The 16,406-nt window shown below is 39.0% G+C and overlaps 1 protein-coding gene across 1 annotated transcript; it reads left to right on the top strand.

Annotated features, from left to right (window-relative positions):
• Positions 1–313: 313 nt before the first annotated feature.
• On the top strand, positions 314–13,930 carry isy1 (ISY1 splicing factor homolog). Its single transcript, XM_048606716.1, has 9 exons — positions 314–422; positions 1,828–1,850; positions 5,767–5,818; positions 6,220–6,285; positions 11,338–11,380; positions 11,463–11,575; positions 12,770–12,887; positions 13,467–13,589; positions 13,848–13,930. Exons 1-9 carry the CDS (start codon positions 420–422, stop codon positions 13,928–13,930), a joined length of 624 nt encoding a protein of 207 aa, XP_048462673.1. The 5' UTR covers positions 314–419.
• The last annotated feature ends 2,476 nt before the right edge of the window (positions 13,931–16,406 follow it).

The following is a 16,406-nucleotide window of genomic DNA, read 5'->3' on the forward strand; positions in this document are numbered from 1 at the left end:
CCCCGTCCCCGTCCTTGTCCCTTTTACTCTCTCCTCCCTCTTCAGCAGGAGGTTAACAGCAGGTTCTGAGTATTATGGGAGATAGTTAAGAACTGCCAATGCTGGTGTCAGAGATAACAAAGTGTGAGGATCACAACAGGCCAAACAGCATCTGGAGGAAAGGAGCAATCACAGTCTCGGGTATTACCATCATAGCCATTGGCCACTGCGTGCTAACCACCCACGTGACTCCAGGTCAAACCCTCCTCTTCCCTCGCGCCGACCAACCGTCACCGCTAGTGGGAGGCTCTCTCTCCAATCAGCATTCTTCTTGTCTAAACGTCATTACTAACCTACGACCCGAGAGATCCGCTTCCGGGGTTCCTCACCAGGCGACTGAAGCATTGAATGTACGATCGTAGTCGCTGATAACTTTTACAATGGTATGTATCAAATCAGCAGTTATAAACGGTGTTAGAGAAGAGGTGGGTTGACGGGATATGTTTTCGCCCCCCCCCCCCCCCCCTTACATCGTCCTGTGCTCGATCTTGTTGGAAGATATGCGCGAATGTCTTTAGGTTTGTTTAATTGCTGGAGAGTCTCGATCCGGCGATTGCTGTCCCCCTAACAGTTGTATTTGCCAATTTTCAGTTTCTCAGTTCACTGTGGAATGTTTGTGCACAGGCTTGTAGTTTAAACTGATCAGAGTACCCGAAGTTTAATTGTCAATTTCGTTAGAATGGCCAGTACAGTAATGTGGTCCTATTATTATTGTAGCATTTATTGTACTAAGACAACGATGCTCATGGATTAAGGTTAATTTAATATGCTACGCATTAGAGACGATATATTGATGTTTGAAAACTAAATTGCATATTTTATAGGATCAGATGAGTTAGAGTAGAAATGGGTCCGTCATGCAATTGGAACTTTAAGAAGCTTGAAACCATCCAGACAAAGTAGCCCGCTTAATTGGCACTACATCCACAAGCATCCACTCCCTCCAGCGCCGACGCTCAGTAGCAGCAGCAGTGTGTGCTATCTACAACATGCCCTGCAGAAATTCACCAAAGGTCCTCAGGCAGCACTTTCCAAACCCATGACCACTTCTATCTAGAAGGACAAGGGCAGCAGCTATATGGGAACACCACCACCTTCAAGTTCCCCTCCGAGCCACTCATCATCCTGACTTGGAAATAGATTGCTATTCCTTCACTGTTGCTGGGTCAAAAATGCTGGAATTCCTTCCCTAATGGCATGTGGGTCAACCCACAGCAGGTGAACTGCAGCAGTTCAAGGCGGCGGCTCACCACCACCTTCTCAAGAGCAACTAGGGACAGGCAATAAATGTTGGCCAGCCAGTGACATCCACGTTCCACAAATGAATAAAAAACAAATCAATGCTAAACCCATTTCCCTGGCTTTTGCAAGTTTTTATTGCATAGTAAAATGAGCCTTGAAGTATTTTTTTTCTCAGTACTCCTAACACATAGCTGTAACCTGTGATGCTGTGAATGATTACTGCAATACTAACTCTAAGATGCGTTAATTTAGTTCAGACAGACCCTTCTTGGTTTGAATTCTTTCTGATGTTCACTTGATGAATTTGTGAGTGTAATATTAATGTTGTCAAAACTCCCATTTTCTTGTTACAAACGTGGATTAAATACTTTCCTTGAGAACCATGATTTCAGTGTATGTTTTAATAAAAATACTATTTTCCTGCTATATGCCTTTGCTAAGCGATTGAAATGGCATAAATAAAGTTGTCTCGTCATGTTGAGTAGAGTTCTGGTACTCATTTGTAAATTGAATGACGTAATGTAAAATTCATTTTCCCTTCCACAGGCTCGAAACGCTGAGAAGGCAATGTAAGTACATTTCATTTTAGTCATTAAAAGTCAATCCAACTTTCAGCTAAGTTCTACAGGTTTTGTGAATTTTTGGATTCCATGTAGTTAGTTTTTTTTCACCTGATTGAATTATGGTGTCCATTTTAGCTGCTTGGGTTTGAAAGGGACAGCCTAAGGAGCCTTAGTGAGTTGCTGTAGTGGATCTTGTAGGTGATAACACACTGTTCCATTGGTGGTGACTGTTTGGCTTGTCCTGTATGGTGTCAAGCTTTTTAAGTGTTCTTGGAGTTGCACCCATCAAGGTAAGTGAAGAGTATTCCAACCCACTTGTGACTGGTCCTTGAACAAGCATTGAAGAGAAATGAGCTGAGTTTCTGCTGCAGAATTCCTAGCTATTGTTGCCTAAGTATTTATGTGGTGGATGTTATTCAACTTCTGGCCCGTGGTAACCCCCAGGTTGTTGATGGTGGGATATTCAGTAATGTTATTGCTATTGAATGTCATGGAGTGATGGTTAGATTCTCTCTTGTTTGATATGGTCATTGCTTGATCCTTGCATGGAATGAATGTTAGTAGTCACCTATCAGCCCAAGCCTAGCTGATCTCCAGGTCTTGCTGCATGTGTACACAGACTGCTTCAGTATCTGAAGATTCATGCTAAACATCGAAATAAGAGTAGGCCATTCAGTCCCTCAAGTCTGTTCCACCATTCAATGAGATCATGGCCACTTTGTGGCTTAACTCCATTTTCCTGTCTTCTGCCCACATTCCTTAACATCTTTGCTTATCAAAAAAATTATCTATCTACGATTTTAAATTAACAATTGATCCTGCCTCCACTGCCATTTGTGGAAGAAAGTTCCAAACATCTACCACCCTTTGCGTATAGAAATGTTTCCTAAAATTTCTCCTGAACAGTCTGGCCCTACTTCTCAGACTATGCCCCTTAGATCTAGAATCCCCAATCAGTGGAAATAGTTTATCTTTATTTACCCTGTCTTTTCCTGTAATATCTTGAAGACTTCAATTAGGTCTGGCGGAATCAGGTCTAGTTTGTATGATCTCTCCTCACAACTTAACTCCTGAAGTCCATGTATCATTTTCTAAACATACGTTGTACTCCCTCCAAGGCCAGTATATCTTTCCTAAGGTGTAGTGCCCAGATCTGCTCTCATTGCTCCAAGTGGGGTCTAACCAGGGTTTTGTATACCGCATCATAACTTCTGCATCTTTGTACTCCACTCCTGTAGATATAAAGACCGGCATTCCATTAGCTTTCTTGATTATTTTCTTTACCTGTTTGTGACATTTTGAAGACTTATGCATCTGGACCCCCAAATCTCTTCGGACGTCAAATGTATTTAACTTCGTACCATCTAGAAGGTATCCTGATCCATCGTTTTTGGTCCAAAATGGGGATCTTCACACTTGTTCACATTGAACTCCGTATGCACAGTTTGCCAGTTCACTTAGTCTGTCAGTACATCTTTGTAATTTTATGCTGCCTTCCACACAGTATACAATGCAGCCTAACTCAGCAAATTTGGAATTATTTTTCATTCACACATGGGATGTGGGTGTCTCTGGCTGCTCCGCATTTATTGCCTGTCCCTAGTTGCACTTGAGAAGGTGCTGGTTAGCTGCCTTCGGTACGTTGACCCACAATGTCCTTAGGGAGGAAATTCCAGGACTTTGAGTCAGTGATAGTGAAGGAATGGCGATGTATTTCCAAGTCAGGAGGTGAGTCACTTGGAAGGAAATTTGCAGGGAGTGGTGTTCCGAGGTATTTCCTGACTTTGTCCTTCTTGGTGAAGTAGATGTAGGTTTGAAAGGTGCTGTCGAAGGAGCTTTGGTGAATTTTTGCAGTACATCTTTGTAGGTGGAACAAACTGCTGTTAGTGAGTGTCAATGATGGAGGGAGTGGCTGCCTGAGGAAATGCTGCCCCTCAAGTGGGCTGCTTGTTTCTTAATGGTGTCAAGCTTCTGAAGTATTCTGGGAGCTGTCCCCACCAGGCAAGTAGGGAGTATCCCATCACACTTTTGACTTCTGCCTTGTAGATGGTGGACAGTCTATGGTGAATCAGGAGGTGAGTTATACGCCACAGTATTCCTAGCCTCTGACCCTTTGGAGCCACTTTATTTATACGGTGAGTCTAGTTGAGTTTCTGGTCAATGGTAACCCAAAGGATGTTGATTGTGGGTGGATTCAGTGATGGTAACTCCATTGAATATCAAAGGGCAGTGGTTAGATTGTCTCTAATTGTCACCTGCCACTTGCCAGACTGAGCCTGGATATTGTCCAGATCTTGTTGCATTTGAACGTGACTGTTTTAGTATCTGAGGAGTTGCGAATTGTGCTGAACATTGTACAATATCCCTACATCTGACCTTAAGATGGAAGGAAGGTCATTAATGTAGTTCAAGATGTTTGGGCTGAGGACAATATGGGGCTCTTGTGGTCCTGTGGTAATGTCCCTGCCTTTCAACGAAGAGGCCTGGATTCAATCTCGCGTGTTCCACAGGTGTGTAATAATTCCTCTGAATAGGAATGGGCTATACGTCAGCAGTAGAGCATTTGACTGCAGATCATGAGGTTCCTCAGTTCAAGCCTGGGTGCATCCTTAACAGAGCCTCTTGTGGCAAAATGGTAGTATCCCTACCTCTGGACCATGAAGCCCCAGTTCAAGTCTCACCTGCTCCAGGGATATGTAATAACATCTCTGAACAGATTGTTAGAAAGTATCTGTAACAAATGAGTAACTAGTAGCAATTTCTAAGCCATTAAATGCAGCGCAATTGAGAACTCATACATAGTTATCCTGAGGAACTTCTGCAGAGATGTCCTGGAGCTGAGATGACCAACCTCCAACAAATATAACCATTTTCCTATGTGCCAGGTGTGCCTCCAAATAGCGAGAGTTTGCCCCTTGATATCCATTAAGTTTTGCTAGGGCTCTTTGATGCCACACTCAGTCGAATGTGGCTTTGATGTCAAGAGCTGTCACTCTCACCTTATCTCAGGAATTCAGCTCTTTTGACCATACTTGAAACAAGGCTCTACAAGGTCAGGAACTGAATGACCCTGGCAGAACCCAAACTGGGTGTCAGTGAGAAGGTTATTGCTAAGCACGTGCTGCTTGATAGCATTGTAGATAACACTTTCCATCACTTCACTGATGATTGAGTAGACTGTTGGGATGTTTATTAGATTTGTCCTGCTTTTTGTGTACAGGACATACTTGGGCAATTTTTCACAATGTTGGGTAGATGCCAGTGTTGTAACTGTACTGGAACAGCTTGATGGAACAGATGGGTCATTCACTTGGCATTTCTGGCCAAGGATTGCTGCAATTGCTTAAGCTTTCTCTTTTGCACTGAGAATGTGACTTTCAAACATGACTTGCCACGACATTATCCAAGTTGTTAATAAATAATGTGAATAATCAAGATCTTTGTGGGACACCACTGGTCAAATGCTTCCAATTTGAGTACCTACCCATCATGCCTACTTTATGTCTCCTGCCACTCGACCAATTTGCCGTCAATTCTATGGACATCTACTACAGTTAACAATCTGTTATGTGGGACTTTATCAAATGCTGTCTCCATGTCCATATGTACAACATCCATAGATATTCTGCTGTCCACTACTTTAGTCACCTCTTCAAAAACTAAAATGAGGTTTGTCAGGCATGACCTACCTGTCACAATACCATGCCAGCTCTACCTGATTAACTGAAAATTTTTAAGGTGTTCAGTTACTCCATCCTTGAGTTTTTCCATCATTTCCTGCTTTTGTTTCATTTATTTCTTGTATTAGTGAGTTTACTTATTATGTTTCTGGATTATCTTGTATGTCTTTTGTATTGCAGTGCAACGTTCTTACGAACGTTTGAAAGTTGAATTAATAATTCACGATAATGGTTTGTTTCAGGACTGCTCTGGCAAGGTTTCGCCAGGCCCAGCTGGAAGATGGAAAAGTTAAGGTTGGTAAATTGTGCAATAGTTTTCAAGCAAGATGCAATAAAGAGGACCACTTTATATAACAAAATAGTTAATATAAAACCCAGTATAGATGCTGTTCAACTATTTAAGTTTCTCCTTGATATTTACAAGATTTGGAAAATGCTTAATTATAGAGCTTATACACTGGATTATCAACACATGACCTGTCAAATTATATCTGTGATGAGTGGTGCCTGGTCAACAGATCGCATTCTAGCAAAATAAATTTAGTGTGACATTCTTATTCCGCCATCTTTTTTGATTGCAGTTGAATGATCAGATTCTTACCTCTTCACCATTTTGCTTGCTATACAATCCACTTTTTGAAGTTGGCATTATTTGCTGTGGAGTTAGTATTGATTACTGTCTCTGTATTCAGTAGGAGAGGAGGCCATTCCTTGCATCAGAGTGTAATGATTTACATAAAGCAGAGAAATGGAGAAGACAGGTGAGTGAAATATTCTAGTTAAATCTAACATTTCATAATTCTGTTGAACTCTATTAGTTTCTTGAATGGATTTAGCAAAATAATGTATTTGTTTAATTATTAAATCCTTTATATCCAGCCTTGTTATCCCATGCTGGGAAGTTTATTATAATCAAGTTTCAGATTGCTTGAAATTTTAGGGAATTTGGGTAGATTCCTGTTCTGTTTTTAATAATTAAAAGAAAAACCAAAAAAAAACTGCAGATGCTGTAAATCAGAAACAAAAGCAGAAATTGCTGGTAAAGCTCAGCAGGTCTGGCGGCATCTGTGAAGAGAAATCAGAGTTGACGTTTCAGGTCCAGTGAGCCTTCCTCAGAACTGATGGTAGCTAGAAAAATGTTGGTTTTTATGCAGAAGATAGGGTCAGGAATAAACGAAAGCAAGGGGTAGAGCTTATAGAGAGAGAACAGCTGGACAGACAAAGGAGTTAATAACGATCGGGCTAGGAGGGCGAATAGCTGTTAAAGGAGACTGTTAGTGCCAAATAATGGGTTGTGTGTAATAGCAAACTGTGATCACAAGGCCTGGTTTTCAGGGGTGGGGTCTAGGACCATAGGAGAGTTCAAGGCCTAAAGATATTGAACTCAATATTGAGCCCAGAGGGCTGCAGTGCCCCCAAGTGGAAAATGAGGTGTTATTCTTACAGCATGCGTTGAGCTTTGCTGGACTATACATGCTTGCATTCTGCTTCCTGTAAAGACTCTATTCCATTCTCTCAGTTCCTCCATCTCTGTTACATATGTTCCAATATGCCAACTTCGACAAGGGAGCCTCTGAAATGTGCACCTTCTTCCTCCACCGAGGATTCCCCAGCACTGTTGTTGCCAGGACCCTCAACCCATCTGACCCATCTTCTGCACGTTGGCATTCATCTCCTCTCTTCCCTCCCTCAACAGCAATAGCGTTTCACTTGGCCTTACATACCATCCCACCAGCATCCACATCCAGAAAATAATGAGGCGCCATTTCCGCCACCTTCAGTGAGATGCCACTACCAGATACATATAAGCGTCCTGTCACTTGTCTGCCTTCACAGGGACTGTTGTTGGGGACACTCTGGTCCACTGTTCCTTCACTGCCAACACCCCTCCCACAGGCCCATGGCATTATCCGCTGCAATCGCCTACATTCTGCCTGCAAAAAATGGCTCTTCATTTCCAGTTGCCTGCAACTTCAACACACTACCCTGTTCCCTGGCCAGTATCTCTGTCTCAGGCTTGCTGCAGTGCTCCAGTGAAGCTCAGCATAAGCTGGAAGAACAACAACACCTCATTTTCTGCTTGAGGACCATGCAGCCTTCTGGACTCAATATCGAGTTCAATAACTTTAGAGCTCCAACTCTAAGTCCTAGACCCCACCCCTTCACGTCAGTCCTTGTGATCACATAGTCTGCTATTACACACAGCTGATTGTTAGCCATTAACAGTCTCCATTAACAGCTATTCGCCCTCCTAGCCCAATCGTTTTCCACTCCTTTGTCTGTCAACTGTTCTTCTCTCTCTTTGGGCTCTATCCCTATCTATTGTTTACTCCTTACTCCCTTCCCCCAGTCCAATCTTCTGCATAAAAAAACTACATTTTCATAGCTAGCGTCAGTTCTGAGGAAGGGTCACCAGACCCAAAATGTTAACTTTGATTAAACAGCAAAAGAACTGCGGATGCTGTAAATCGGGAACAAAAACAGAAGTTGCTGGAAAAGCTCAGCAGGTCTGGCAGCAACTGTGGAGAAACTGGACCCAAAATGTTAACTCTGATTTTTTTCTTCACAGATGTTGCCAGACATACTGCGCTATTCCTGCTTCTGTTAAAGTAAAAGATAACATTGAAGAAATGCCACAGCCACATTCAATAGCATAAAAGGTTGTAGAAGTATCTAATACCAGACTGTCCTGCTTGTACAGCATGAAGATGATGCATTCCTTAGTCTGCTGGGCGGCATTTTAAAATCTTGTGGCTGATTTTCTACCCAATGAAAATAATGTTCAAAGTTTTCTACCCATTCCATTATATTGTGCTCATTAAAGGGTTGGGAATCGGCTGCAATTCATACTGAATCTACGACAATTCTGTAGTCTCTAACCTGATATTATCTTAATAACCATTTTGTATAAATCTCTGCTCATTTAGTGACTTATTTCATATTCAACAGGAAAACTTCACATGCAATGCAAGGGGGAACATTAATTATACTGCATGACACATGTTTTAAATGTACTTTTTGGTAATTGTTATTTTGCAACATGTAGTTTTCACAATGCTAATTATATGTAGTCATTTTGGTAGTACAGAACTTGAGTATTTATATATACACATTTATTTGGTTCTCTCAAAGTTCTGAGAATATTTCCTTCCTTAAATGGATATAGAAAAGTGAATTCTAAATTTCCGCACAATTGAGGTGCAGGGATAATAAAACTATTTCGATTATTGAGTACAAGATGAGTAGCCTATAAATACTGCTTTGGGGCTGAACATTGAGTATTATTGTCAATATATGCAATCATTATCATTTCAGATGAAGAATAAGCTAATTGTATTACGTCAATGTGGAAGGATAGGTGAAAAGCCTGATTAATAAAAAAAAACAGGATTTTGGGTTTTATTAATAGTAACATAGAGCATGAGTGGAGAGGCTATGCTGAACCTGTATTAGACACTAATTAGACCTCAGGTGAAATATTATGTGCAATTCTGGACATCAGACTTTTTAGAAAGATGTGAATGTATTGGAAAGAGTGCAGAAGAAGTTTACAAGAATGGTTCCAGGGATGAGGAACTTCCGCTATAGAGATAGGTTGAAGAAATTGCGACTGTTTTCTTTGCAGAGGCGAAAGCTAAGAGGAGATTTGATTGAGGATTTTTTTTTAAATCATGAAAAGCCTGGACAGAGTAGATAGGGTGGCACTGTTCCTGTGAATGGTGAACACCAATCTAAAATGTTTAGCAAAAGAAATAAATGTGAGAAGAAACTTTTGTTCACCACAGCGAGTGGTTCAAATGTGGTGGAGGCAGGTTTATTTGACGCATTCAAAAGAGCATAACATGTTTAGTTAAATGTAAAGAATGTACAGGGCTATGGGAAAGTACAGGAGTATGACACTAAATCATGATGTTTGTTTGGAGAGCTAGTATAGATATGATAGGCTTGTGGACCTTAACAATTCTGTGATTCTATTACAATTGTTCAAATGTTTTGTATTATTTTACACGTCTTTCCTAAAGCGCAGTTATTCTTTGTTTAATAGCACTAATGAACGTTTTGTGGGGGGAATTGACAAATAATTGTGTGATCACATTCACAATATATTCTATTTCTTCATGAACAGATAGCATTACACAAATTAAGAAAGAGGACAAAAGTAGGTAATTCAGCCCATTCAAGCCTATCCTGTCACTCTGAGTCCTATATTTTAAATTTATCTTCTACTTCTTTAATTACTTTGTGACCCAGCCTCCACAACTTTCTGGAGTACAGAATTGCAGATATTTTCTACCCTTGAGGGAAGAAATTCTTTTACATCTTAGTTTTAAATGAGTGTCCCCTTATTGTATTACTATGTCCCTAGTTTGAAATTCCCCCAACAGTGGAAGCATCTTCTCAACATCTACTCTACCAAACCCCCTCAGAATCTTGTATGGTTCATTAAGATCACTCTTCCTTCTTCTAAATTGGAATGCATAAAGCGCTAAACTGTTAGCTGTTCTTGATAAGTCAGCTCTTTCATTCCAGGAATCAAGCCTTATGAATCTCTTTTTGAATGGCTTCCAAAGCCAGTATATCATTTCTTAAATATGGGGACCAAACTGTACACAGTACTCCAGGTACTGGACAGCTTGGAGATTCATAACAAGATTTCCCTATGTTTAGACTCCAAATCCTTAGTAATAAGGGCCAAAATTCCATTTGCCTTAAGTACTTGGGGCACTTGTATGCTAACCTTTTTATGTTTCATGTACAAGAACACCCAGATCTCCCTGTGCTGCAACTCTTTTTAAAAAGTTTCTCTCCATTTAAATAACAATCTGCCTTTTGATTCTTCTACCAACCTGCATGACGTTACACTTTCCTTCATCTGCTAAGTCTTTGCCCACTTATTCAACCTAATTATATCCCAATGCAGAAATCACAGAAGTAAAATTGTGGATGTCAGCATTAATTGGGTATTTTTATTGGAATTTCACACTGAAATGGTAATAAATGTCTTTCAGGGAAATAACAGTGAAGATGTTTAATCTTTTTCTTCCTAATTTTTTCAAATATTTATATTAAGTAATAGTTGTAAGTATAATATAATCTTTAATTCATATATGGGAAAGCAAAAAATAGCTATTAAAACATAGCCTAGCAGCGTAAGGGGGGAAAAGAGCATTAATTCTAATGTAGTCTAATGCAAGACAACTTTTATTTCAATATTATAAATAACCTTACTGTAAAATAAATTCTAATTAATCCTATTGTGGAAAATGTTTCATGTTTTGATTAAATTACTTGAAAATGATAATGTTTTTCTCATATTAACTACCAAAGAAAAATTGCTGGAGAAGCACAGCTGGCCTGGCAGCATCTGTGGGTCCAGAGACCCTTCCTCAGAACTTTGTTTTCTCTCTACGGATGCTACCAGATCTGCTCAGCTTTTCCTGCAATTTCTGTTTTTGTTTCTCACTTACAGCATCTGCAGTTCTTTTGGTTTTTATTTCTCACTTAAGTATTTGTTATAACTTGCTGAATTTCAAGTAACACTGCAAGTGATCAATAAAATCACTTACATATTGTTTTGCCTGTGCAATTTCTAATATTAGTTTTAGGACTTAGCTTAAAAATAGATGCTTGAAACTTTATAAATGTTTGTTTGAAGCCATCCCTTCTATGTGATTGTGCTATAGTTGCCTTATTATTGTTTCCAGAAATAAAAGCTTGTAGATATATTTTTAGGGGATACTCATTATGTAAGTTTTCATAATTTCTGTAACTTGTGTCTATTTCATAATTAAACCTTTTATATTATTTTGTAGATAATAAGTGAAATTTCCAAAAAGGTAGCACAGATACAAAATGGTAAGTTTCTGCAATTCTTTCAAATTTGTGTTCAGTTTTATAGTATGCATTTGTGTAATGTATACACTTTTTTAACTTAAAGCTGGTTTGGGAGAATTTCGGATTCGTGATCTGAACGATGAAATCAATAAGTTATTACGAGAGAAGGGCCATTGGGAAGTCAGAATAAAGGAATTAGGAGGTCCAGACTATGGAGTAAGTACCTTAGAAAACTCTAATAACCATTCATGTCATGTGAACAATGGCAGCGTGGCTGTTAGAAGTTATGCATTTTCATATTTGGATTGAAACCTTGAAACAAAGGATCTAATAGCATCTATTTCAGAGGTTAGTGTCCTATGGCAGAAATATGTAAATTGGTTGTTTGGGGAACCTTTGTTACACTATTTAAATAATTGGTCTTCTGATTTATTGCTGAAACAGCCATTTTCCTGTGTTTTAAATCTTCAAATGCCAGGGGAGGTGAAAATAAGCATTCACTTTCACCCTTTGATCCCTTTAGTTGCAAGAAATATATCGTTTCCTTGCTCTCTGTACCTTTTAACTGCCTGCTGTATTGCTTGTATTTCCCACTCTGCTGATAGTCCGGATTACCTATCTGCCTCAAGTACTTGTACTTGCCATGTTTCTTCCTGTCACACATCACTGCTATCTTCTATAATTTAACCTGCTTTTCTAATCAACCTGTTCAGCGATGTTATTACGCACCTCTGGAGTAGGTGGGGCTTGAACCCAGGCCTCTCAGTCCAGGGACAGAGGGCCCCCATGTATCACTACTTCTGTTTCCCCACCCCATATCGAATACCTGTCCCTTTTTTTCTACTAACTATTGCTGGTGACCTCACCATCAAATGATGCTTTTCTGAGCAATATCCTGCAAGTTTCTTGTTGACATTTACTGGGATCTACGTTCTAACACTTCATTTTCCTTCAACATGATATATTGTACGTTATCGGACTGAGCAGCATATTTTTCAACTGTCAAATGCTGAATAGGTGTAATATTGGAATTTGTATTTTAATTTTCTTATCAATTTAATGCAGAGATTCTTTGTATTGTAATTTTCTGGGATTCCATAAATTGAACACAATCTCCAGCGTAGAAGGTGAATGGCCCCCTCAAATGTTTGCTATTGTCATTCTAAAACTGTTCACATTGAAGAGTTTAAGACAGTGGGTGTTTCCCTTCTATGAAACAACTAAAATCAAGGATTTTAACATTGCTATAGGTACACGTGACTCGGACTTGCATTCTTCTGACCCTGGAGCTGTGTATTGATTGTTCATTGTGCCGTGATATTATACTTTCCTGTTGGCTCTAATGCAACATCGTAAGATTATACGCTGGATAATGCTTTTTATAACATGGAGTTTTTTTTCAACACTTAGAAAGTTGGACCAAAAATGTTGGATCATGAGGGAAAAGAAGTTCCAGGCAATAGAGGATACAAGTATTTTGGAGCAGCTAAAGATTTGCCAGGAGTACGAGAACTGTTTGAAAAAGAACGTATGTTTTAAAAGAATCTTCATCCTCTTACACCAATTTCTTTCCACCTCTAATTCTAAAAACATTAATCTATAAGGAAGTGTGCTGGGCCTTAGTTGAGGTATGGAGGAACCCAAACAATGCAAGACTTTTCTTGCAGAATTGTAGTTGCACTGCTTAAGAAGCAAGCCAAAGTTATTCAATAAATAATATCAAACAAAAATTGTCTCATTTCAAAGTATGCTGACTTCCAATTTTCTTTTATCTGATATTCCTGACATCACCTAGTGGTAGGAGCCCTGCTGTCAGTCTTCCAATCAGTGCAAAGTATCACTGATTTTGCAGACAAATTATAGTGCTGCGTGCTGGTGTTCAGATGAAGTCCCCCCATTTATCGATGCACATTAACGTTTTAGATATTAGGTAATATTAGCTATACATACTATCTTAATAATATCGGTAAAGGGTGTTAACAAGAATTTTTTTTTAAATCAATCAAAATTAAATATATAATTATAGGCAGTGTAGTATTGAATATATTTGTTGTTGATCTTCTAAGAAATTACAACATACCGTTTAATCATATATGTTTGATTGCAGCACCTGCCCCACCACGAAAAACCCGTGCTGAGCTCATGAAAGACATTGATGCAGACTATTATGGTTACAGAGACGAAGATGATGGTGTCCTTCTACCTCTGGAACAAGAGCTTGAGAAGCAAGGTAGATCTAAAGAGCCAACTGATTACAGTTTGGCAGCTGTAACATATGATAAGAATTCTATAATTATACTGTATTTGCTTATATCCTTTAAAATGACAAATACAGGTTATTGGCATATTGGACAGGTATCTGATCTATACTGGAATAACATGATTTGACACAGATTACATCCAATTCCAAACAGCAATCGGCTGTAAAACTTGAGAATTTATGAAAATAGACACATTTTGTTGAAGCTTTTCATCTTGCGCTCCACAGGACAATTTGCAAGATTACCGATTACCAATTCCAGGCAAAAGTCAACATTTGTACTGCATGAAAGGCAAGTGCTGACTGGTTAGCAAATGGACAGTGATAGAGGCATTGCCAAGGAGACTGCCTTCATTAAGGTTGATTTACAGTTAAATGTCTGGCTCTGCTTAAATTTTAAACCAGGAAGGTTGATTGTGGTTCAGGACATTACCCTGAGAAGTGAACCCATGAATGGCTATTACCTGTTTTGTTGGGTTGAAACAGGTACAAGCCTGACTGATAGCACAATTTCTTGTGCATTCAGGATCAACCAACAAAAGGTGTCTAACTGCAGAATTGCATCTCATGTTAGACCCAGTTGTGAATATTGCAAGTACATGCTGGTTGGGTATGGTCAGTACCTTGCTTGTTGTGAACAGTGAAAGCGACATGCTATTTTTGGGACATATGACTGACCTACATACTTGGTATCACACTGGCTGTGAAATTCAAATAACATATTACTGATTTGGGTAATAAATGATCTTCTTGGTTTGACGGTAGCATTCTGATAGTGGCCAACACCACTTGCACTGAACAGCATGGAAAAACTAGCTTCACCTGTTGCTCAAACCTTTGATAAATATGCCCAGGTGAAAGACCTTCATGTGGTCCTAAAGGACTTTGGATAGAAGTTGGGACATAAATGCGCACAGTTATTGTATTACATTTGTTATATTAAGACTTAAAAGCTACAAATGAATTATGTAAGGTTTGTTGCATGCTAGCGAGTGCCATTACATTCAAAAGAGGACCTTCAGCTTCTGCTAGTTGCTCTAGGCTTATAACCACTTTCAGCAATCTGTACATTTGACCATCGGTCAGTATTTGAAAAATACTTGATGAGTTCACTAACCTTGGATGTGCACTAAGTGAGTTTGACAGGATTGATAAAGGAACCTTCAAGCTTTTCATTCTACAGATTTTTTTATATGTAGGGCCAGAATGCCTGCTCATCCCTAAGTACTTTAGAGGTTAAAGCAGTTATCTAACCTGAGAACTTCCCAAAAGAATATTTAAAAATATGTTTTTGGCAGAACTTAACAGCCATTTGATAGCCTTTAGTAAGAAAAACGATTATGTAATAAAATATACATCTATACCTAAAGCATTTATGCAAGCAATTACACATCATAATATTAGGTACAATAATTCTAACTCTTGTGTGTGAAAAGTCTAGAACGTATTATTTGATTGCTCAGTGATTGTTTGGATTTTTGCTGTCAGTGATGAAATAGTAGTGCTTGTCACTAAATTCCAAGATAGCTGCCTGCAAAGGTCTAATGATTTGTGTGGCAAAGATTTCATTCTTCCTGTCAAGAGTGTGATTTGGACACTTCGTAAGGGAAACCCTGACATCCATCAAGAACAGTATCATCAAAAGCGATGAGTAACCAATGGCACAGAGTTCTCACCGTCTTAGAATCATAGAATCCCTAGAGTGTGCAAGCAGGCCATTCAGCCCATCGAGTCCACACCGACCCTCTGAAGAGCACCCCACCTAGACCCAGCCCCTACCCTATCCCTGTAACCCTGCATTCTTCATGGCTAATCTACCTAACCTACATATCGCTGGACACTATGAAATAAAATGCATTGATTACACTTCACTAATAATTTTACAGATGAAAATAAATGCGACATAGACTTAGAATTGAGGAAGAATCTGAATAACCAAACTTCCAAAAAAACCTTTGGATATTTTATTTATTGTGGGAATAAAAATTTTAAAAAGTGATTGAGGGCTGGAGAGGTTGTTCAATAAATATTATTTATTATGCCACTTAAAAAACCCAATTGCAGATTGTCCAAAAAGATGACTTTTTCACAGATTCTTAGATTAGATTGCAAAAATGGAAGCTCTTATAAATTTATGCAATTTCTAAAGATTTTCATCTGCAACCTGTAGAAGAGATGAAAATCAGTGACAGCAACTTCTTCTGCGTTTAACTGAGATGTGGAAAAATCAGTGTCAGTTTCACAATATAACGATGGTTTTGCTATCACTGGCTCAAGTTTTATCATTCTGATGTGTTGGGCATAAACCATTTAGTAAGGTTTACTATCTGTACATTTTTTTGAATTCTACAGTTTTATAGACTTGCTGCCCAATAATTGCAATAATTTAATAGGCAAATGAATGAAGTTCTGTCCAAATTTTTTGTTAAAGTGGCTAATCCAATGTCGCTGGCCTCTCCCTTAGCAGTCTGAGTGTTTTACATTCAGGCATATCATCATGCTGCCCAATAATGGTAGTACAAGTAATGACAATTTGCAGAGTAGTAATTAAGCCTCCTGTCTGATCTTGTGCAAATTGCCTATGTTTTGTGCTATTCTCCAGCGTTTCAGAAAGTGAATTAAATATTCAATACAATAGACCCTGATATGACTTGTTAATCTGATTTAATCATGAAGTTAAACAGCATATTCCACTCCTCCCAGTGTTTTTTTGTTATAAAACCTGACTGACAGCATATCTAAGACAACAAGGTGCAGGGCTGGATGAACACAGCAGGCCAAGCAGCA

This window comes from Rhincodon typus, chromosome 16 (assembly GCF_021869965.1).
Source record: "Rhincodon typus isolate 14 chromosome 16, sRhiTyp1.1, whole genome shotgun sequence".
In the NCBI taxonomy this organism is placed as follows: domain Eukaryota; kingdom Metazoa; phylum Chordata; class Chondrichthyes; order Orectolobiformes; family Rhincodontidae; genus Rhincodon; species Rhincodon typus.

Excerpts from the sequence above, each read along its gene's own strand:
- isy1 (XM_048606716.1), top strand. Across the intron at positions 5,819-6,219 it reads TGGAAGATGGAAAAGTTAAG|GAGAGGAGGCCATTCCTTGC; the intron begins GTTGGTAAATTG and ends TGTATTCAGTAG. Across the intron at positions 12,888-13,466 it reads AGAACTGTTTGAAAAAGAAC|CACCTGCCCCACCACGAAAA; the intron begins GTATGTTTTAAA and ends GTTTGATTGCAG.